This window comes from Mastigoproctus giganteus, chromosome 1 (assembly GCF_048544385.1).
Source record: "Mastigoproctus giganteus isolate SK-2022 chromosome 1, ASM4854438v1, whole genome shotgun sequence".
Lineage (NCBI taxonomy): Eukaryota > Metazoa > Arthropoda > Arachnida > Uropygi > Thelyphonidae > Mastigoproctus > Mastigoproctus giganteus.
In genome coordinates, this window is record NC_143575.1 from 62,481,145 (window position 1) to 62,504,194 (window position 23,050).

General features: G+C 36.6%; 1 protein-coding gene across 1 annotated transcript in view; it reads right to left on the reverse strand.

The window, feature by feature from the left end:
- LOC150090854 (uncharacterized) overlaps positions 1-23,050 on the reverse strand; it is a 145,326-nt gene that overhangs the window by 9,384 nt on the left and 112,892 nt on the right. The window contains exon 6 of the mRNA XM_090375037.1: positions 13,556-13,755. Within this exon, the coding sequence (XP_090231163.1) occupies positions 13,556-13,755 (200 nt within the window). The remainder of the gene's footprint in view (positions 1-13,555; positions 13,756-23,050) is intronic.

Sequence of the window (23,050 nt, forward strand, 5' to 3'; positions counted from 1 at the left end):
AAACAATCAGCTGTTTGGTGGGGGGGGATCGTTTCTGCTCATATATACAATAATGAAATGTCCCACTAACAAGTTTTTTAATGACAATTTTTTTTGAATTACTGGAGTTTTTGAATCATTTAAAAGTTTTACCCATCTCAATATGAATGAAAAATGTCAAGGAAAATAAAAGTAGGAGTGTAATTTGGAAGTTAAATTAGATGTGTTAAAAGAGTTATGCAGATGAATGGCCAAGTTTGAAGAAATGACTGGCCATGAAGAAGTTGACAAGAAAGATGCAAAAGAACTGCTGTAAATGCTTCTTAAAACATGAAAATGAGAATTCTTTGGCATCTTTATGGATATACTTGAATATGTATCCAGTTCCTAGCTACAAAGATTTTTTAGTCATTTTTATGGATATAATTTGGATACTGTTCTTTGTATATTATTTGAAATTCCCTGGCATATTTCTCTGCTTCCCACTCTGGTGGCAAAAAATGGGAAGCAAGAAAGAATCCAAAGAAATAATATCAGTAACCTCTAAGCAGCTGTCCATCAAACCTCTTATTTGTACTCAGTTATGCCAAGGAAATGGTAGCAAAGAATGACTCAAACATAGAACAGTTGTGCATTTAGTAGGGGATTAGAAAACTTCATTCACCACCATAAGGGGCTCTGTTAACATAGAACTAGATAGACTTTATTGTTAAACTTTTTTTAAGATTACATATTCAATTTGGTATCATCCAGGTGCTCAAGAAAGGGTCCTCTTTATTCAGATCAGAGGGGGTAGATATTCATGATCTTGTGCACAAATAAACCATAAACCCATAACTAGGTCCTTGAGGTTGTCACAGACATTCTCTGAGATATGCCAGACAAGCTGTACTTGTTACCTGTTAGTCTAAAACGTTGATGGAACTGATATTTGGGTAACACTCAAGTCAAGTGGACCCAATTTCAGCAAAGTCCGGACGGTCTGTGACAGCCAAATCCTCTGCTTGCACCTTCACGATGGTGGGACTGTTAGTAACCCTGGGTATAACCTCCATGCACAATTACATAGTGGGTGACCATCCAGGTGTGAACCAACGTAAGCAGGGGTCGAGGTGTGGCACCCACACCACATAGAGGAACGCTGCCCCTCTATGTTACCAGGCAGTACTAGGTGGTAGATGACTCTCATCAACAGGTGCAATTACCACCACTTTGCTTATTGGAGGCTTGACGTGGTGCCCACGTTTAGTCTCTAGAGCTAAGTTCCGGTCAACCCTTTCCCATCTCTTCCATCATGCAGTATGATTGATGACTTAGTATTAGTAACGGCCGCATGGTGCAAGAAAGCCTATGGCTTATGCTGCACCAGCCAAAAAAAAAAAAAAAAATCCGAACAAAACAATGATAAAAACAAAAATAAATAAATAAAATAAATAACTAAATAATAATAATTAATAAATAAAATAAAAAATAAAGAAAATTAAACCCATCATCCTATGTGCTTCCCTTACCTAAAAGTACTATCCAGATGACCTTTGAATTTCCCCAAACTGTCGGCCTCTACCACCCATGAAAGCAACTTATTCCAGTAATTTATAACTCGCTGGCTAAAATAAAACTTCCTGCAGTCTAAACATTTTCCCCCCGTAACTTCAATTTATGTCCCCTAGTTCTAGCATCATTTATAATCTTGAAAATTTTGTCCTCATTCATTTTACTGATGCCTCTCAGAGCCTTAAACACCTCAATCAAATCTCCTCTAAGGTGTCTAGTTTCCACACTCTGCAACCAACATATTCGAAGTCTTTCTTCATAAGGACGCCCTTTCGCCGATCTCACCAGGCGAGTTACCCTTCTTTGCACCCTTTCAAGAAGCTCGATGTCTTTCTTTAGGTGCAGTCTCCATACTTGAACACAGTATTCCAAATGTGGTCTAACATAAGCCTTATATAATGGGATTATCACGTCCCTATCTCTACTTGCAAAAGTTCGATAGATCATCGATAGGACACTATGGGCCTTCCTTGCAACCTGTTTACAATGCTCAGAGAATTTCATGTCTGACCGTATCGTAACACACAAGTCCCTTTCCTCCAGTACTGGGTTTAGTTGAACTCCACCAAGTGAATAAGTTTTTTTGGGATTACTGTTTCCCAGGTGTAATACCTTACACTTTGTTGGATTAAAGCACAGCTGCCATTTTTCTGACCATTCTTGAAGTCTATCTAGGTCTCTCTGAAGAAGCTCAGCTTGACAGTGATCATTAACTACTCTGCCAATTTTAACATCATCCAAATTTAGACATCACGCCCTCTATCCCTTCATCGATGTCGTTTATGAAAATTAAAAACAACAGTGGTCCTAATACTGATCCTTGGGGAACCCCACTTCTTACATCAACCCAATCTGAGGAATAGCCATTTATCACAACCCTCTGCCTCCTGCCCTGAAGCCATCCTTCTATCCATCTAAGGATTTTCCCAGTGATTCCAACCTGTTCCAGCTTATAAAGCAACCGCTCATGTGGGACTGAGTCAAAAGCTTTGCTGAAATCTAAATAAACAATGTCGAAATTATTCCCTAAATCCAGCTTGTGAGTGACCCTTTCGAAATAGCGAACCAGATTTGTTAAACATGATTTTCCCTTTACAAAACCATGCTGAGTATCCTTGAGAATTTCAATTCGATCCAAATGATCCTGAATTCCACCCTTGATCATTGCCTCCATGATTTTCCCTACCACTGAAGTCAGACTGACAGGTCGATAATTTCCAACTTCACTTTTAGAGCAACCCTTATGTATGGGAGATACATTTGTACTTTTCCAATCCAAGGGAATCTCCCCAGAATCTAGTGATGCTCGCATAATTAGCCTCAATGGTTCAATGCACTCGCTTGCCGCCTCTCTTAAGATTATAGGGTATATTCCAACTCCAGGAGCCTTACTGGTCTGTAGGCTCAAAAGTTTTTTCATTAAATAATCTTGCGAAATTTCAATATCATTAATTACATATTTTTTAACTTCGCTCCCACAATTTCCCATTGCCACAAAACGTTTTTCATTTGTAAATATCGATGCAAAATAACTGTTGAGTTCATCTGCAACGGGAGCTGGTGTATTTATTACTATCCCCTTTCCCTTACATAAAGGTCCGATCTGGTTTGTCCTGCTCCTCTTGGCATTTATATATGTGAAGAATTCTTTATCCCCCCCCCCTCTTTGCTCTGTTTGCTAGTGATTTCTTATAAACTGCCTTTGCCTGTCGAACCTTTTCTGTGGCTCTATTACACATCACCTTGTAGCTGTTATAGGCTTCAGTACTTTTTATTGCTCTGTAACCTTTCCATGCCACCTTTTTCTGCTCAAGTAATGTGGCAACTTCACTATTCATCCAACTTGGAACCCTTCTCGTGGAGTATTTTTTTAAATGGTATATATGCATTCAAGGCATCCGTGATTAATGTTTTAAAAGCATACCACAGTTCAATTGTATTCATTCTCTGCGCGATATCTACCCGGTTAATAGAGGCCATGTAGTACCTTAAGGCATCGTAATTTCCTTTTCTGAAATTAAAACCCATTCCTTTGCCTTTTACTTCTGCTACCTCTCTCGTCATCATCCACCGTAGAACTCCGTGATCACTTTCTGCTACTGGTTCCTCTACTGTCAGCCCTGTTATGTCATCTGATTCATGTGTGATGATGAGGTCCAGGATATTCTTTTCTCTAGTACTTTCCCTGACATGTTGATACAAATAACAGTCATCTAGTTGATTTAAAAATTTTGTTCCCCATGTCGAGTTTCCTTCCCATTTACTCCAATCAATTAGAGGCAAATTGAAATCGCCCATAATAAGGCATTGACGCTTACTTGCCCATTCCATTTGCATGTAGAGGCTTTTGTCATAATCTTCACAATCACCTGGTGATTGTGCAGATTATGACAACTACTCGCATTATGCTTTTGTTTCCAACTATCTCACACCATACAGACTCTATACTAGCATGTGAAATGTCTGAATCCGGGAAAGCTATCGTCGCACTCAGGCTGCTTCTGATAAGAAGCATTACCCCACCACCCCTTCTATCTAACCTATCCTTCCTAAATACATTATACAAGCCGTACTGAAACTCATCATCCCCAATTTCCGGGTGGCATCACGTCTCTGTAAGCCCTATTATGTCCGCGTTACTTGTTTTAACCAGCAGTTTGAATTCGCTCATTTTATTGACGACACTTCTAACGTTACTATATAAACAATTAAGATTTACTGTTCATGTATATTTAACAACCCTAACACAACCCTTGAAGTTTTTTAGGCTCTCTTCCCTGATATTAGCTACCCGCTCACGTGAAACGTCTTTGCCCCCAGAACATCTAGATAATACGTCCAGTTGGGGTAACAGATAAGAACTCTTAAGGTATGTGCAAGAGTTAAATTGACCAATATTATCAGATAAACGTGTGTCAGTATTACCCACATCCCCCCTAACTAGCAGTTTCCCTGAACCTTTAAGGTATCCTCAATAATACTGGCAAAAACTTTTGCACCACCTTTGTTTAAGTGTATCCCGTCTCTACAAAACAAATTCCTTCTACCTACAAGTGTGGGCCATGCTGATAGAAATTTACCCCTAAAGCCTTGCAGATTCCTTCAAGTCTTGAGTTAATCCACAAGGCTCTTAACATATAATCCCTCCTATTGTGTCTGGGCAGAATTGCAGACACATAGACATTATGGCCTAGCTTGCGACATTTCCTCAGCATGGTCCTGTATTTTTCCAACAAATCGTCAGATCGTGTACGTTTAATATCATTTGTCCCCACATGAATAATAATATTTTCTTTACCCCCTTTAAAATCTGACAATCTGTTGGTGACATCATCAATAGTTGCTCCCGGCAGACATACCCTGGTTCTGCTCCACCTATCTTTATTACAAAAAATATTCCCCGTTTCCCTGACAATGGAGTCTCCTAATAAAACAATGTCCTTTTTGAGGTTATGATAAACATAGTGGTGAGATCCAATATTCCTTACATTTCGAGGGTACAGCTCTAAAATGCTGTTTGCAGGCCATCTGCTAGTTAGTACACCAGACCGAACCTATTGGTAACTCTCTAGGAGGCTTCCGGATCAGCTAGGGTATAATCTTGCTACCTCTACTCTGCCAGATAGTGACTGGAGGGAGCCTGAGTAGTGTGTATGCGGGGAGCATTGTCGAGGCCACGTTATGTCAAGGATTTGGGTATATTCTTACCATGTGTACGCCATATCCAAAAATTTCATTACTTCATACAGCATGTCCCACCCACTTTTTCTTACTATTGAATACACCACGAATTGTCAAACTAATAAAGCAAGCTTATCTGCGAAAAGATCTAAACCTCCCAAGCACTTCCTAATTCATTTCACAAATATACGTGGTCTCAATTCTAATCTCGACGATGTCCATTTCCACTTGCAGTCTGCCAAACCCCATGTACTTTTTCTGACAGAATCTCAGTTATCGGTTGATTCAACTACTGCTCATCTCAGATGCCCAAATTATTCGCTGTATGATTCTTTTCGCTTCAAAGGTGGTACTTGTGCATATGTCCGTTCTGATATTCCCTATCAGAGACTTGGCAATTTGGAATCTCCTCTCTTTGATCTTCTCTGGCTTAAAATCTCTCTACCTCATTGTGTCAAATTCATCTGTTGTCTCTACCGTTCTCCAAACTCCACTAATCACTTGGAGCTCTTTGACTTCCTCTCTTTGTAACTTGACTTTCTCCAGTCCAACTTTCCTAACAGTGAGGTAATTTTCCTTGGTGATTTTAACGTTCACAACTCCAGCTGGCTTCCGTTTTCTAGTCACACCGACCCAGCAGGTCGAGATGCTGAGGCTTTTGCAATTACTAATGATCTTGCACAGATTGTTCATTTATCTACAAGAATACCGGACAATCCTAATCATACAGCCAATACGCTTGATCTTTTTCTCACAAACAACCCTTCTAAGTACACGGTCGAAGTGAGAGGTCCTTTAGGCACTTCAGATCACAACTTGGTGATTGTGTCTTCTCCAATGGAACCTTTATCTCATGGCTATTCCCAACCTCGTGTTGTTTGGCATTACAAGAATGCAAAATGGGATGACCTGCGAGACTTCTTTTCTTCTTTTCCTTGGTCGGATTACTGTTTCAAAAGTTCTGATGTAAACGTTTACTCAGATCATATCAGTGAAATTATTCTTGGAATGGAATCCTTTATCCCACACTCCACTTTAAAATCTCGTCCTTTATCTAAACCTTGGTTTCCCAATAAATGTGCTAAGGCTGTTCAAGAGAAGAATGTTGCATATTGTAATTGGCTTGTTTCTAATTCTTCAGTTTCATTTTCTGCCTACACCAAAGCTTACAACAATTGTAAAGCAGTTATTAACCAGTCCAAACCAGAGTTTGAACAGGCTAAGAGTAGAAAACTTGCTTCTTGCCCTAATGGTAGCCAAGCATTCTGGTCTCTTGCCAAAGCTATTGGCCGCAACTTTTGCCCACCTCTGTCCAAACCAGATGGTTCTGTTGTCACTTCAGCCAAGGATAAAGCTGACCTGCTAGTATCCCATTTTTCTTCCAGATCATGCATTAACGATCTTGGTAAAACACCTCCCACTATTCCCAACACACTCCATTCAATGCCTCCTGTGGTCTTCCGTCAAAAGGATGCCAGAAGGATTTTGACTAATCTTGATGCTAAGAAAGCTCCAGGTCCAGATGGTATTTCTCCACTTGTTCTTAAAACCTGTACTCCCGAACTTACTACTATTCTTTTTTCACTTTCTTATTCCAAAGGTGTTTTTCCTTCTGCTTGGAAATTTGCTCATATCCAGCCAGTTCCTAAAAAGGGTGATAAATCCCTCCCATCCAATTATCGTCCCATTGCAATTACTTCTACTCTTTCTAAAGTAATGGAGAAATCAATTAACCGCCAAATTTTAAACTACCTAGAAACCTTCCGTCTGATCAACAATCGCTAGTATGGATTCAGTCAGTGTCGATCCACTGGTGATATTTTGGCTTATGTTACCCATTTATGGACTAATTCAATGGAAAGGTTCGGTGAAACACAAGTAGTTGCTCTTGACATCTCAAAGGCTTTCGATCGTGTTTGGCATAAAGGTCTTCTAAATAAGCTTCCATCTTATGGTTTGCCAACTGTTTTTAGTAATTGGTTATCCAGTTTTCTCTCTGATCGCTCACTGAGGGCGATGGTAGATGGCTCTCTGTCTTCTGACTTCTCCACTAATGCCGGTGTCCCCCAAAGTTCAGTTCTTTCCCCCACTCATTTCCTCTTGTATATTAAAGACTTTCTTCCCTTAACTGGAAATCCTATCCATAGTTTTGCCGATGATAGCACATTGCATTCCACTTTCCATTTTGAGAAACCTTGTCCTGCTCAATCAGCTTCAACTTCTCGAAAATCTGCTACCAATTTCTTAAATGCCGATCTTCAGGTAATTCTCCAGTGGGGCAAAGACAACTTAGTTGATTTCAACCCTTCTAAAACTCAGTCTTGTCTTATATCTCACAAAAAGGATTCTTCTGCTCCTATGCTTATCTTTAGTGACACTCCGATTTCTAGGCAAAATGATATATCTCTTTTGGGGATTACCCTGACTTCTAATCTCTCTTGGCACAAGCACATTACAAATATTGCTTCTTCTGCATCTAAAAAACTTGGTTTTCTCTTTCGCTCTCGGCGTTACTTTTCTTCCAAACAGCTGCTCACTCTGTATAAATTGCAAATCCGCCCTGCCATGGAATATTGTTCCCACATCTGGGGTGGTGCCCCCAAAACCTCTCTCAGGCTTCTTGATTCCATTCAGAAGAGGGCAGTTATGTTAATTAATGACTCATCTCTAACAGAGTCTCTGCACTCGCTGTCTCATAGACGTACTGTTTCTGCTGCATGCCTCTTCTACAGATACTTCCATGGGCACTGTTCTTCTGAATTAACTTCTATAATTCCTGCTCTCTCTTTCAAAACAGTCCGAACAAGTGCCGCCAACATCCATTTACTGTCCAACTTCAAACTCACAGAACCAACTTTCCATCTTCCTCGTTTATTCATTCAACTGCCGTTTTCTGGAACAACCTTCCTTCATACGCATTTCCTGAAAATTACAGTCTACAGAAGTTCAAGTCCAATGTCAACAAATATCTTCTTTCGTCTTCTCAACCTCCAACCCAAGCACGGTACTAAGTACTATAGGTTCTAACACCTCTCTTGTTTGGGGTTTACATAATAAAAAAAAAAAAGAAAAAAAGAAGGTAACTGTATACAAAATCTAGTGGTTATTATAAATAATTTATTTTTTTGTTAATTGTACACATTTATTTCCATATAATTCCTGCATACTGTATCTATACTTTAATTGTTGTTTTCAAAAAATCATAGTAAAGAATACATCCCCTGCCAAAAAAAAACATTTTTATGTCTATACTGAAATAAGATTGGATTCAATCACTCTGATATAAACAGTGGACCCCCACTTTACATGATATTAATCCATTCCAGAGACACCATCGTATTGTGAAAATATAATGTGAATCCAGTAACACATTGCTTTTTGGTAATTCGTTCTAAGACCTCGGAAGTTGAAATTTTCTTCTTACCGTACTCTTCAGAGGCCATATCAGTTTACACAATGTTGTGTGTATATGAATTCAATACAGTAAATTTATGTCAAATAAGCACAACACAAAAAATCACTTCAACTAAAGGATGCAAACACAAAACACACGGCCAACGTGTTTACAAATGGCTACTATTGGCTGAGAGGAAGGATCATGTGGTCTGCTCGGAGACAATCATAAGTCCATTTTAAAGTGAAATAAGTAGGTGCTAGTTAACATGATCACTGGTTAGTAGAATCGGCCAATTCATAGAATCGCCGACCGGGCTAGCCGAGTGGGTAAAGTACCTGCCCGGCAACCCAAAGGTCGCGGGTTCGATTCCCGCCTCGGGCTTGGATCAAAGTACTGCAAAAACCTTGGGAGGTGCAATATGGCCACAGAAGCCGATGCGCCAACAACTACCAAATCAAAAAAAAAAAAAAAAAAAATTCATAGAATCAAATTTCAAAAAGCCAATTGAAATCACTAAAATGCACTACACTTTCATTGTTATATGTTCGGTTATAAGAATCTATTTTGAATGCCTCTGTGATATTTTTCTAAAGCACATTTCTGGTGCTCACAACGATAAAACAACTTGCAGTTTCTGGTTTATTGGGCTTTTCTGTTAGTGCAATCTATTATAAACGTGTAGTCAACTCGATCTTATTGCATTTGTGATAATACTGATAGTTGGAATTCTGTGGGTTTTTACGTTATTATGGTGAAATCTTCGATCATATAAAAATAGTTTTCAGAATCTTCTCTTCATTCCTATTTTTTAAGCTTCATAAACTTATTACTTGCATGTATCATGTTAGTTGCAATTTATGCATGCCATGTTCTTTGTTATTGATGGCTTATCTTTTTTATTGTTTTAAGTTTTACACCCCTTCCAAAAAAAAAAAAAAATTAGTGAACAGAAATATCAATTAGTTGGTATGTACATATTAGAGTATTAATTATTCTATGTACGTGAGGATACATTTATTTTTATTTTGATAACCTGTGGAAAATATTCTTCTGATTTTCACGCTTCTTGATTAGACCGGGGTTCAAGCCCATGACCACCAGATGCGGAAAGGTCAGGGAATGACTACTGCATATCCCTGGAGCAATATGGCCTTAGTTGCTAATGCTCCTAAAAACCAAATAACAACATCTGATTTTCACATATTATTTAATTTTGTTAATTGGTAAAGTAATAAAGTATAAATTTGTGCTTTATATCTCTACTTTTATAGCCTGTGGATAATATTCCTCCTATTTTTGCTTATTAGAATTGCCATTTAATAGAATTAAAATTCAAATCGCAAACATGATCACAATGACTGGCTTTACTACATATTGTATAGTGAACAGTATTTTATTATGGAGAGTGCATCGTAAAGTGATTTGATCATAAAGTGGGGGTGTCCACTATATATTCCTGGTTACTTATACTTCATGTTGTGTCATATTAAAAAAAAATGAAAATCTCTGCAGTTTATTTAACTTCACTTTTTTTTGTTAAACATGTTTCAAAAGTTACAATAAAACATGTAAGGTCACACAACCCTGTATTTTTTCTATTAGCTTTTAAAACTGACAACCACCTTTCTGAAAATGTGATTTAACATGCTTATGGATCTCTACAAAAACTTTATGCAAAATCACATAAATAATGCTAGTAGTGTTCCATGCATTTTTTCCCTTCACTATTTCCAAAGTACATCTTTCCTTAAAAAACCTGTAGGCATGCATGCTAGGGTTTCTGAGGATCACATATGCTGTCAGAAAAAGTATAACCTTAAAAATTAGAAAGAAATACTTCAAAATTGTTCACTTTGATGCCACCTTTATTTTCAGGCTGTTATCATAGTTGCCAATTTTTTATTTTTGAAAAGCTGGAGATCAGGTATCTCTATGCAAGGAGAATACAGGAGGTTTGTTTACCAGAACAACAGGTCTTTTGCAAAATGCAGTTCTTCCCAAAAAATAGGAGGAAAACGAATTTTTTTGAAAAAGCAGGTTTTTTAAAGTCTACGTTGCATTATAAATTAAATTTCACTAAAAAATACAACCACAGGACTGTTTACCAGCACAGTATGCTTTTAAACATTAGCTTACCCAACATTTTTCTTCTGTAGATTTTTGTTTGAATTGTCTTATAGACATCAGCTGATAATAATGTCAATGCTGTCAAGAGCATTTCCAGAAAAAAAGACTTGAATTCAGTTTTTTTAACCTGGTTGAATATTCTCTGACATTCAGCAGAGCTATGAAGAATAAGTGAAATGCCAAGAGTGCCTTTGGATAACATTACTTTTTATGATTCCTTGTGCACTTGAAACTTCCCTGCCTGAGGATCACTGTGCATCAATTCTTTCATAATAGTAGTAATACTTCTGGTAGGTTCCTTACATTGAAATCGACAGAGCTGATCTGCAAAATTTCTATTTCTTTACCTTCAATGATACTGAAAAGTACCAGAAACTTTTTTTTTTTTTAAATCAATTCATTTCAATTTGGTTCAAAAAAACTTGCTCTCCGAATAGTATCGCTGGATGATTGAATTGGTTATCCGAATATGATTATATTTAAGTTAATGTAAAATAATATTTAGCTTAAAGCTTCTGAGAGTCCAGCTGGGCAAGATTGTTATCTATGAATTCTGTTTGGAGATAGCATAGTTTTGATTACCACAAGGAAAAACAATTTGGTTTTTGGAATTCATGACAGAAAGTCAGCAAAGTCAAATGTAACAAAAAAATGGCATCATTTTTGTTACATCTCATATTGTGAATACCTTTGTGAGTTGCACTACCTCGAATAAGCAACACTTTGCCAGTAGAGAAGACTAATTTTACTTATTTTTGGCGGATACTGCCATTTCACCTACTTCGGTGATCTACTATGAACTAAAATGATGCTTTGCACTAACACCATAATGACTTAAACTATACAGTAATACCCCGAAGTTATGCAATAGGTGGGTCCGACGAAAATCACTTAAGTCGAATTCGTGTAAGTCTGGGTACAACTTTGCATATAAATACATATAAATTTTCTTTAATCGGGACCAAGGACTAACAAAAACACTAGTTTAGAAGAAAAATATTTAATAAAATTGCAGTTCTTTATACATATTAATACAAAATATGTATTAAAAAAATAAATGAGTTACGTAAAAAAGTTATTTCGATGTCAATGGCTTTATAAAATCTAACAAATTCGTCTGACGACACAGCGCCTTCTTTTTTTCACGCAGAATTTCTGCGTAGCAAGCTAATAATTTTTTTATTCCTTGCTTTGTAGCTATAACGCATTCTTTGTTGGAGTCTATGTTTTCAATTGAGACCTTCTGTCAAGCTTGCAATTGTCACGTGCTTTTCTGGTGGAACTGGGTCTGAGTGTCGGATACTTCAGTGACGTTTTGGTCATGCATCTCTATGAGCTCATTCATTGTCAGCTCCTGACTATGTGAATCCAACAGCTCGTTGACATCATCCCACTGACTTCCAAATCTAATTGCCTGGCAAGATTAACAACTTCTATCACATGAGCGACATGATCAGTTTCTGGCGTTTTCGTCTCGTTTTTGAAAAAAAATGGATAAAGTTTCTTCCAGACACCAATGTTTTTTTGTGAATTTCATCCCAAGATTCTTCAATGATTCTTACGGCATCTAAAACATTGAATTGTTTCCAAAAGTCTTTAACAGATATCTCAGTATTTTGTCTCATAGCTTCAGTCAGACGTGCAAACGAACGCCTCGTGTAGTAGGCCTTGAATGTTTTGATGACTTCCTGGTCCATCGGTTGAAGCAAGCTGGTTGTGTTTGGAGGCTAAAACACAACTTTCACACATGGGTCAAAATTAATTAGGGTGGCAGGAGGGTGACCAGGTGCATTGTCAATAAGAAGCATCACTTTAAATGGAATCTGTTTAGACTTGCAATAACGTTCGACTTCTGGTATGAAGTGGTGACCAAACCAGTCCTCAAAAACGCAAGCTGTCACCCAAGCTTTATGATTTGACTTCCAAATCACTGGTAAGCTAATTTTAGATATATTTTTTAAAACTCTTGGGTTTTCGGAGCGATAGATTAAGAGAGGTTTTAACTTGCAGTCACCAGCTGCATTCCCACCAACCATCACTGTCAATCGGTCTTTGGAAACCTTAAAGCCTGGAAAGTTTTTTTTCTTTGTGAAAACGATGTCATTTCCGACAAAAGTTGAGCAAGAATTCGAACGTACACATATAAATATGACAGTTGGAATGCAAATTCTTGTGTGCAGCTCATGCGGCAGCAAAGTTGAATTTTGTTCATCTTTCACTCTCACTCTCCGCCATCGCACCGTATATCGATAGCATATGAAAAACGACCTTGAAGATAGTGGGCTGTAGTGTTGCCAAACGAAAAAATCAAGAACCGCGTAACTCCGAGTTCGCGTAAGTCAGGGTATTACTGTACTATAAACCAGAGGTTCCCAAACTTTCTCGGTTTACGGCGCCCTTAGTGTCTCAGTAATTTTTTAATAGCACCCCTAGGCCAAAATAAATGCCTAACAGTTTCATTTATTAAGTATTTAGGTCCAAACAACTTAATAAGTAATGTTGAAACTATGAACTACCTCGAGCTAGTAGTTCATGTGGTGTCCAACAGATATCGAGTATTGCTGTGTTTCCTTGAAAATTTAAAATATCCTGGAGCACTGCACCGCACAGTTTGGGAACTGCTGCTATAAACTAATAGAGATCAAAACATAACAGAGTTATGTTTGATCACTGCTTATCTGAAAATGACAACATGGGCGTCAAAAATTCAAATTAAGCTTAAGCTTCATCTTTCCTAACATACACTAAGCTTTTGAATTTACTGAGTTATTCTTAAAATAACTATGTAGATCACCCTGTCCCCCAATCCAAACTTACTTCTGTTTCATTTAAGTAACTGTAGTGATCTTCTTCTTCCTCTTCGGCTACTCCTACAGTTTCATAAGTATTATCATCAGTTAAAGAACTATGGCTGATATTATTTTCCCTCTCCGCTTTCTCTTCTCTGGAATTCTGTTTAGGAGGTGTAGCTGCTGACCGCTCAGGTTTCTTTGGTGCTATGAGGGAGCGTACATCTCCTGAAATGTAAAATCAAAACAAAGATTGCATTATAAAAAAGAGAGCTATAATACTGGAGTGTGATTAAAATGTTAAACTAAACCATAATCTTATATTTCTTAGCATTAAATTTTCATTCAGAATTTGTTATCTGTCGTTAGAAACTTTTATATCTGTTAACTATTAACTCTAAAATATTTAATTTAATCTTCCTTTCTCGACACCCAAGCCTATGAACTACACAGCTGCTCATTTCACAAGGAAGACAATCTATTGGACCATATAAGTGACTAAAATAAGCACTTATTAGGAGGAATTAAATCTCATCAATCAATACTGCAGTTTAGATCAGTGGTCTCCAAACATTTTTGGTTACGCACCCTTATTTTACTTGAAAGGACTAGTGCGCACCCTGGAATAAAAAATTAAATATATAAGTTTAACATATTTTTTTTTATTTACAAATCATTTACACGGAAGGCATTATATCTAAAATCACATTTATAAAATATCACAAATAAAAAAAATACAAAAAAAAAAAAAAAATTAAAGTACAAAATGCATGTACTTGAATGTGCATGATCAAATAAAGCTGCATATTGAAGTATTAAAAAAACTAAAAGTTTTTTCGAAAATTAACAATTTTTATTTTCGATTATGTTTCGAAAAACTAAAGTTTTCATAATTAATAGATATTGATTTATTGTGGATTATCTTGTGCACCCAACTTTGGAGACCACTGGTTTAGATGATGGTTAATATTATACTATATCTGTAGTTACAGATATATACAGTAAACCCTTGCTAATCTGGAGTATTTGGGGGAAAGGTCATCCAGATTAAGCAGTAATCTGGATTAATGAAGCAAAAGATAGCCCTAAAAGACAAAAAAACACTTAGAACACAAATAAACGGAAAATTTAATGATACAGGTAGTGCTGATGAAAATAAATTAAAACAATATCACTGTAGCCGTAACTATTTAGTCCAAACCAGTAGACAAAATTCTGTGGTTTACTCATTGTGGTATTTCATGAGAACAGGTGTAGAAGAGCCTTAATTTAAAACTATAAAAAGACAATACATTTATCCCTCGATAGATGGATAAATGTATTGTCTTTTTATGCATTTTTCAGCTGGCGTTGCACGCCAATGCCACTTGATAATTGCTGTGAATAACCTAAATACAGTTTCTTCCTCCAGCACTTCTTTTGACTTTTTTAATACCTGTCTATTTGATAGACTGCTTTTATCACTCCCAACATTGAATTTTAAAGGAAATGTCTTTATAGATTCTTTTTTTTTAGTAATATCTGACACAGCCTGTTGGCCAATACCAAATTCTTCAGCAAAATTTTTTTTTCCAGGAACACCATTTTCAAGTTGTTCTAACACTTTGAGCTTATTAATTCTTTAGAACCCATAATTATATAAAATATGCTAACTTATGTATATACGTATAAAGAAGTGCAAATGAAGTAATATATAAGCAATAACATCCATCTGACTCAGTCACCTGAACAACACACAAGACAATGTAATGTATGTTCTCTCTCTCTCTCTGTGCAGTCAATCAGCAGGCAGTGAGAATTACTCATCTGCCTTCCTAAATCCTGCGTGTCTTTCAAAGTACTCAACTGCAAACAGAATTTTTCATATTTTGATTCGGATTAACTGTAACCAGATTAGTGAGGGTTTACCGTATTACTATACCAGTATATATCTGTAACTACAGACATAGGATCTACAGGATCAATACTATAGTAACGTGGAGGTTTCAGAGCCTCATGTGTTATTCAGGGTTTTTCTGCCATGTAGTATGCAAATATTGCATGAGCAGAAAAACAATACATATGTTGTTCAACCAAAAGATGTACTAAATATCATGACTGATAACTTGATAGGGAGGGGAAGCGAAGTGGGAGCTGGCTATGAAAGGAAGCGGAATCACTTCTATGCCTCAGCTGTGGTTGTGTGATAATCATGTCATATCATATCATACAGCGATTGTGTAGTAACCATGTCATGTCATACAGTCAATAAATAAGAACTGCTATACCTACTGTGAATATCTGTTTAGTTCATACATTCATTTGTATAGATATCCAATACAAATGGAGGTTTTATTCTATATAAGAGGAGCTTTTTATGAAAAAAAAAAAAGACGAAGTAAATAAGTATGTTAATAAATAGAGTAACTAGTGAAAATAATTAAAGATAATATTAAAATTAAACTTATTTACACTAAATTATTATTATTACTAGATTTTTTTTTCATAAATTATTTTTCTTAAAATATATTTTTTTTTCTTAGCTGGGCATGTGAGGTCTTTGAGATTCAGTATCAATTCAGTATTGATGGGGGTCTTGGCCTACACCATTCAGCATGGTTGTCTTCATCTACTTGGCACACACACACAGCTTAAATTCCCAATACTTTTCAACAAAAGTGTTTTCCCTGATTTCTTCATCAAAACTTCTAGAAACCTGTGTTAGTTATCACACAAAAATAAAAATGCAGGATCAAGTTACATCTATTTTCAATAATTATGTGCATGTGCTAAAAAACAATAATTTAAAATTAATGACATCGCTTCCATATAATTACTGAAGTGCACTGGCTTTATGTTTTATAGCGGTACCTCCAATAACCATGGAAGGGTCTGGCTGGCATCAAATTGTTGACACATGCAGGTTATATTTTAAATTATATTTTAATATAAAAAATGAATTTTTTACAGTTGTGTTCATAATAGATTGAAAATAACAGTGACATGAAAAGTGAACAATTCTGAATTATTTATTGCCAATTTTTAAGGATATAAATGAGATAACTTTCTGGGTGTACATATGATCCTCAAAAAAACATACTGGAGCAACCAATTAAGGGTTAAAGTAAGTGTTCTAAATGTCCAACACTGATGTCTTTATGTAACTAGTCTAGCCCAGAGGGCTGTAACTATTTAGTCCAAACCAGTAGACAAAATGACGTGGTTTACTCTTTGTGGTATTTCAGGAGAACAGGTGTGGAAGCAGACACTTTATTCTTAAACAACCTTAATTTTTAAATATTGAACATTGCTTACTAAATTAAGTGCACAATGTTCAATATTTAAAAATTATTCATTATATGACTTAAATTCAGGAAATATGGTCTTTTTATTAAAGTGTCTGGAATTAAGTCCAGGTACGAGAGCAAGAAGTTTATGGCATGAGCCAATCAATTTCAACCTAGAAAGACTGCATTAGGCTCATGGGGTAGAATTTTTCTCTACATGGTCTGTACTTATTGACAGATGGGACTGCTTTTGTAGAGATGGGATACACATCAATAAAAGAAGTGCAGTAATATTTGTTGCTGTTACTGGGATAGTTGTAACTGTTTTTGGGATCTGCTAGCCCAGGGAGATACAATACACAGACCAATAATTTTATTGTGGCTAAAAGCAGATTTAGTACATTTGATTCTTGCCTACTTCAAACCATCTTACTGGGATGTACAGTAACTTCTAAAATAGGAAGAAGAACACAGGGCCTGCAGAGGGTTCTTATAATACTATAACAGTGAGACCTGGAACTTACTGCAAAGCTTTAGGATCATGGGTTGGTTGGTTTTAAATTTTACTGGCACATTAGCAGCAGTGGCTATTATGCACCAGGATCATGGGAATGGGGTCCTAAAGGTAATGAAGAATTTTTGGTGAATGCACTGCCAGACCATAACTACCCTTTGCAACCCTAACTACATTGGATGTGTTAGGGTTACAAAGAACACTAAAACATGGCTACAGACTCTCACATGTTTATATACTAATGCGAGGAATATGATTAATAAATTACACTGGTCAACAAATTTTAATTTTCTTTGTTTTTTCTCATAAAATTGTTATCAGTATATATATCATAGTGACAAACACAAGTAAACCTTAATTTTTCTATCATCACATCTGGTTTTTTTTTTTTTTTTTTTGAGAAAAAATTCATTGGCATTTTTGTTTTACTAGTTTATTAACAAATCTATGAGTCATTACTTTCTTGCTCTTACTCTATGTTCCATTTCTCAGCAGTTTTAAGGCTCCCTGGCTGAAAAACTTCTTTCAGTTACCAATGTTGTCTATCTTATCTTTAACTGTTGTAAATAATCCAGGATGTCAAGGTGCACTTTAACTTTTTTTTTGGGGATAGTTTTTGTTTAGTTGTTTTTAATTCATTTCTTAATATCCATATTACAAATTAAAGTAATGCTCTGCTTATAATCCTATGTGGTTCACACAGGTGAGTGTTATAAACAGATAAGCTATTAATAATCTTTGATATAGTCTGACATTTTAATTCTACAGATTTCTAACTTTAATTTACCTCTTTAACAAATCATTTAAGAAGCTTTAACAAAATAAAAGTGATGTGAAGATTGCTTATATTCTGGCATGGCTATCAGATCAGAGGAATTTACAGTAAATCGTGAATACAATCATTAATCATATTTAGCAGTCACAGGCTCCAACTACTGTCCTCTCAAAGAGCGTGTGTCACAACACTCTCGTTCCTGACCACTCCACTACGTCATGCCTAAAATAATAAATATTTCTTGTTTATACTCCAGCATGACCACCAGGTCAGAGGATTTTATAATAAATCATGAATACAATTGTTAATCGTATTTAGAAGTCGTGGGCTTGAACCACAGCCCACTCAAAGAGCATGTGCTGCAGCACTCTCGCTCCTGACCACTCCACTGACTATTATTTTCCCTGGAATGGAAGTCAAGCTTACAGGTCTATAATTGTTCACATGACCCTTTGATCCTTATCAAGCATACATGCTTTGATAAGGATCAAGGGAATAGTCAGATAAATGGAAACTGTTTAAATGCTAGGTTTTGCAGTCGGGAAATAATCACCCAAAAATGACTTAATCCACTAGGAGGCATTGAATTAAAGACAGAAATGGAGAAAAAAGATTTGGAGTTTATGATCCAGGCAGACATGAAGTTCCCCATACAGCGTAGATAGGTGGCAAGAAAGGCCCATAGTGTTCTATCAATGATTTATCAAACATTTGCTTGCAAAGATATAGAAGTCATACTCCCACTGTATAAGGCAAAAGTAAGATTGTAGTTGGAATATTGCATTCAATTATGGAGACAACACCTAAAAAACAACACTGAACTTCTTAAAAGGGTCCAGAGATGGGCAACACACTCAGTGGGATCAACAAAAGGGAACCCATGCAAGGAAAGACTTTGAATATGTGGATTATACTTGATAACCAGGTACCTAAGAAGGAATCTAATTGAGGTTTATAAGGCTCTTAGAGAGAACAGTAAAGTGAATGAAGGAAAAATTTTCATGGTATTAAATGATGCTAAAACCAGAGGGGGGGGGGCATAAAATCAAAGGGAAAAGAATTACAGACTAGATTACAGGGTTTCCTTTAACCTGCAAGTTGAACCCTCAGGCTTCCATGCACTTATGATACTATACTATATCATCTGGAGAATTTGTGTGCTAAAATTAAAATTGAACATATGAATGTTCTTAAAATAGTAAATTTTATAAAATATCAAAAGGACTTAACTATCAATAGTTCAAAGAATTTCTTAGTCCTTACATTGAGAACCGGAAAATGTCATTTTGGAGAGTGCTTAAGATGGCTAAGTCATGTATATAATTTGAAGAATAAAATTCAATCTTTTATAGAAGTGAAAGAAAAAGATAATACTAAAGTTCAAGATGAAGAGTGGCTGCATTTTGTCCTCTTGGTAGATGGAACTATGTATCAATACACTCATGAGCCAAAACATTATGACCACCTACCTAATAGCGTTTTGGACTGCCTTTCACCATGATAACTGCTTGCAACTTGGGTACGAGGTTACTACCACGTTGGTCAAGATTTTTGCAGCTCCGGCGAATGTTAAGTTTTCATTTATATTTAGTTGTTTTATTGACTTAATTATTATACTAAATTATTTTCTTTAAGCAGCTTTATAGTTCTAGCCAAGCTCCATGGTTTATTTTGAATTTAATAATGATTTTGGAAGTTAATACTTAGTGTCCGTAGATTTCACGTTCGTAACTTGCCACCATTTTTATACAATACAGAATACCGTAAAACTAGAAAGCGAAAGACATAGCAGTGCATTAGAAATCTGTTAGATTAGTATAGTATTATCAATAAAATTTATTAATCTTATTAAATTTCATTGTTAAATAAATTATACTTAAACGGAATCATGACCCAGACTAGAGCAGCAAAGCAGCATTCACAGAATAGCCAAAGTGCTGTGGCTCACAGGAGAAACGAAGGGGACAATTCTCCCACACATCACAGTCTAAAACAATGTGAAATGTGAAATGTTTGCAGACCTGTCTAGAACAAGACATGATCTAGCCAAGGAGGATGTCTTTGTGTGTGTGTGTGCTAGGTGCAGAGACTGAGAAGAAATTATGCACCAACTCAGTGTTCTGATAGGCGTCTGTGAGAGTTTGAAGTGTAGGGTAAATGCCCTCGAAGAAATTAATATGAGGGACCCATCAAGCTCTCAGCTGCCCAACTCAATGCCAGAGCTCACTCCTGTATATCAGGCAACATGGTGGCAATCTCCAAGGCAGAATGTACTGGTCCCACAGGGACAAGTTATTGTCAGTGACTATTGTCAGGGAGACGGGGAATATAGTATGCAAAAAGGATAGCTGGAACAGGACCAGGGTATGTCTGCCAGGGGCAAACGTTGATGACATTGTAAGGCAGATATCATCTTTTAAGGGCACAAAAGGTGATATTGTTGTACACATTGGCACTAATGACCTTAAGAGTAAGAGATCTGCAGATTTACTTAAAAAGCCAATTTACTTAAAAAAAAGTAAAAAGCAGATTTACTTAAGAAGTGAAGCCAGTGGACATCGCTGGACAGTGCAGTGTCGAGTCAGTTTGGTGTGACATAAGCATTGGGAGATCTAAATTGAGAGCAGGAGTGTGCTATAGGCCTAATGACTCTGATGAGTATAATAAGAAACTGTACAGGGAAATAGAGTGGGCCAGTAAATCAGAGAGTCTTATAATGGGAGATTTTAATTTCCCAGATATTGACTGGAATTTGGGGGCTGGTCACACACACTAGCAAGGCTTTTGTGGATTTATTGGATGATTGTTTTCTACATCAGCATGTTCGGGAGGCAACTAGAGGGAGGAATACTCTTGATTTGATTATCAAAAGTGATTCTTCATGCATTAAGAATCTGCAGATAAATGAACCACTAGGTGGCAGTGATCACAGTGTGCTGAAGTGGGATTTACTCAAAGAGGTAACTACCATTAGGGGTAAAGGGATGGGTTATTGCTTTCGTAAAGGCGACTACGATGGACTGAGACAGTATTTAAATTCTATACAGTGGGACCAACTGATGATGTTACCAACAGCAAATGCAAAATGGGAAGCATTCAAAGAACTTATCTTGGAAGCTACTAGGCTTTACATACCAACTAAGAAATATTGTTCAAGGTTTAGGCCTAAATGGATGTCAGATGAACTGATGAGGCATATGGCAGAGAAGAAACATGCATGGGATACATACAAATTAACACATGACACAGAAGCCTATGATAGATACAAGTTGATCTGTAACCAAGTTACAAAGAAGGTTAGGCAGGCGAAGGCAGATTACGAGAAATCTTTGGCAAGGGATGTAAAGAAAAACAGCAAAGAGTTCTTTACTTATGTAAACTCTAGAAGGAAGGGGATGAATCAGATTGGTCCACTTGATATCGATGGGTCAACTGTGGATGATCCTGCTCAGGTAGCTAACCAACTAAATGAATATTTTGCATCGACATTCACACATGAGGAGTTATTTCGCGAGGGGAAAGCCAGAGGTGTATTCAACTCTAGCAGTAAGCTAGAGAATCTCGTAATAACTGAGAGTAAAGTGGAGGAGAAATTGTTGAAGATAAACACAAGAAAGGCACCCGGGGTGGATGGGATCTATCCAGTTATATTAAAGGAGGCAGCAGAGGAAGTAAGCAAACCCTTAGCCATAATTATGAGAGCTTCCTTGGACTCAGGGAAGGTATCCACAGACTGGAGATGTGCAAATGTGACCCCAATTCACAAAGGAGGATCAAAGGCTGACACAAGCAATTATAGACCTGTGAGTTTAACTTCTGTTCCAGGAACATTAATGGAGGCACTAGTTAAAGAAGCACTGCAGGATCATTTAGACAAGACTTCAGTTATAGCTCGGACACAGCATGGTTTTGTTAAGGGGAAGTCTTGCCTGACCAATTTGATTGGATACTATGATGCAGTCACAAAGGAACTGGATGCAGGGAATAACTTTGATATTATATGCAGTCTGTCCTCGTATAGAACGATAGTTGTGTTCCTAGAAACCCTCGTGCAATGTAAAATCGTGCAATATAAACAACAGGCCCTATAGGAAAAGTGGGGTTAGGTGCCGACCACCCAAGATTGAACACACATTTGGAACCAAAACATTACCAAACACAATAAATAATCGGGTAATTTTAATTGTTATAAAATACGTAAGAATTTTATAACGATTAAAATACGTAATAAAAAATATAATACATTTTTTATTATATTATAATATAGTATTTTTTAATACTAAAAGTATTTTTTACGAATTTTATACGTATTTTATTCGTAAAAAATTTATTATAGTAAATAAAATAGTCGTAATAAAATGCTTACGTATTTTATTACGACTATTACGTAATAAAATATTGCTAATGCTTTTTTTTCTATAGTAAGCAAACTTGTTTTTTGTTTGATTTTCTATCCTAACAGATGACAGCCGTTCCATCTCTTCCAATTCTTTGTGTCTTAATCTAATGGATTTTAATTACACTTTGAGTTGTTCCCGCTATGAAAGTTGTATTTTCTCCGCCTTCTTTGTAATTCTCGGCGTTGCCTCATTTAGGCCTGTAGCACGTGCAATATCACATGGTCATTCATTTCGCTCAAAGCATTTCACAATTTCATATTTTTTCTCTATCGACAGAGGCAGACTGGCCATAAGCCTTACCTGGGGAAATCCCGGTGGGCCGGAGGCCGGTGTGATTTTGGCCATAAACCGTAGTATGAGGCCACTATAAATTTTCCCAGGTAAGAATTTTTGATCCAGTCCGCCTCTGTTTATCGATATTGCTTTTCTTTTTCTCTCTAAATCTGCAGTGTCTTCACCAGGACGCTTCCTTTTCACACCTTTTAAGTATTTTACTCAATTTTAGGGAATAAAGCACAATTACAAAACGAGGAGGCACGCTTGATACACATAAACAAAGCTGCGCACG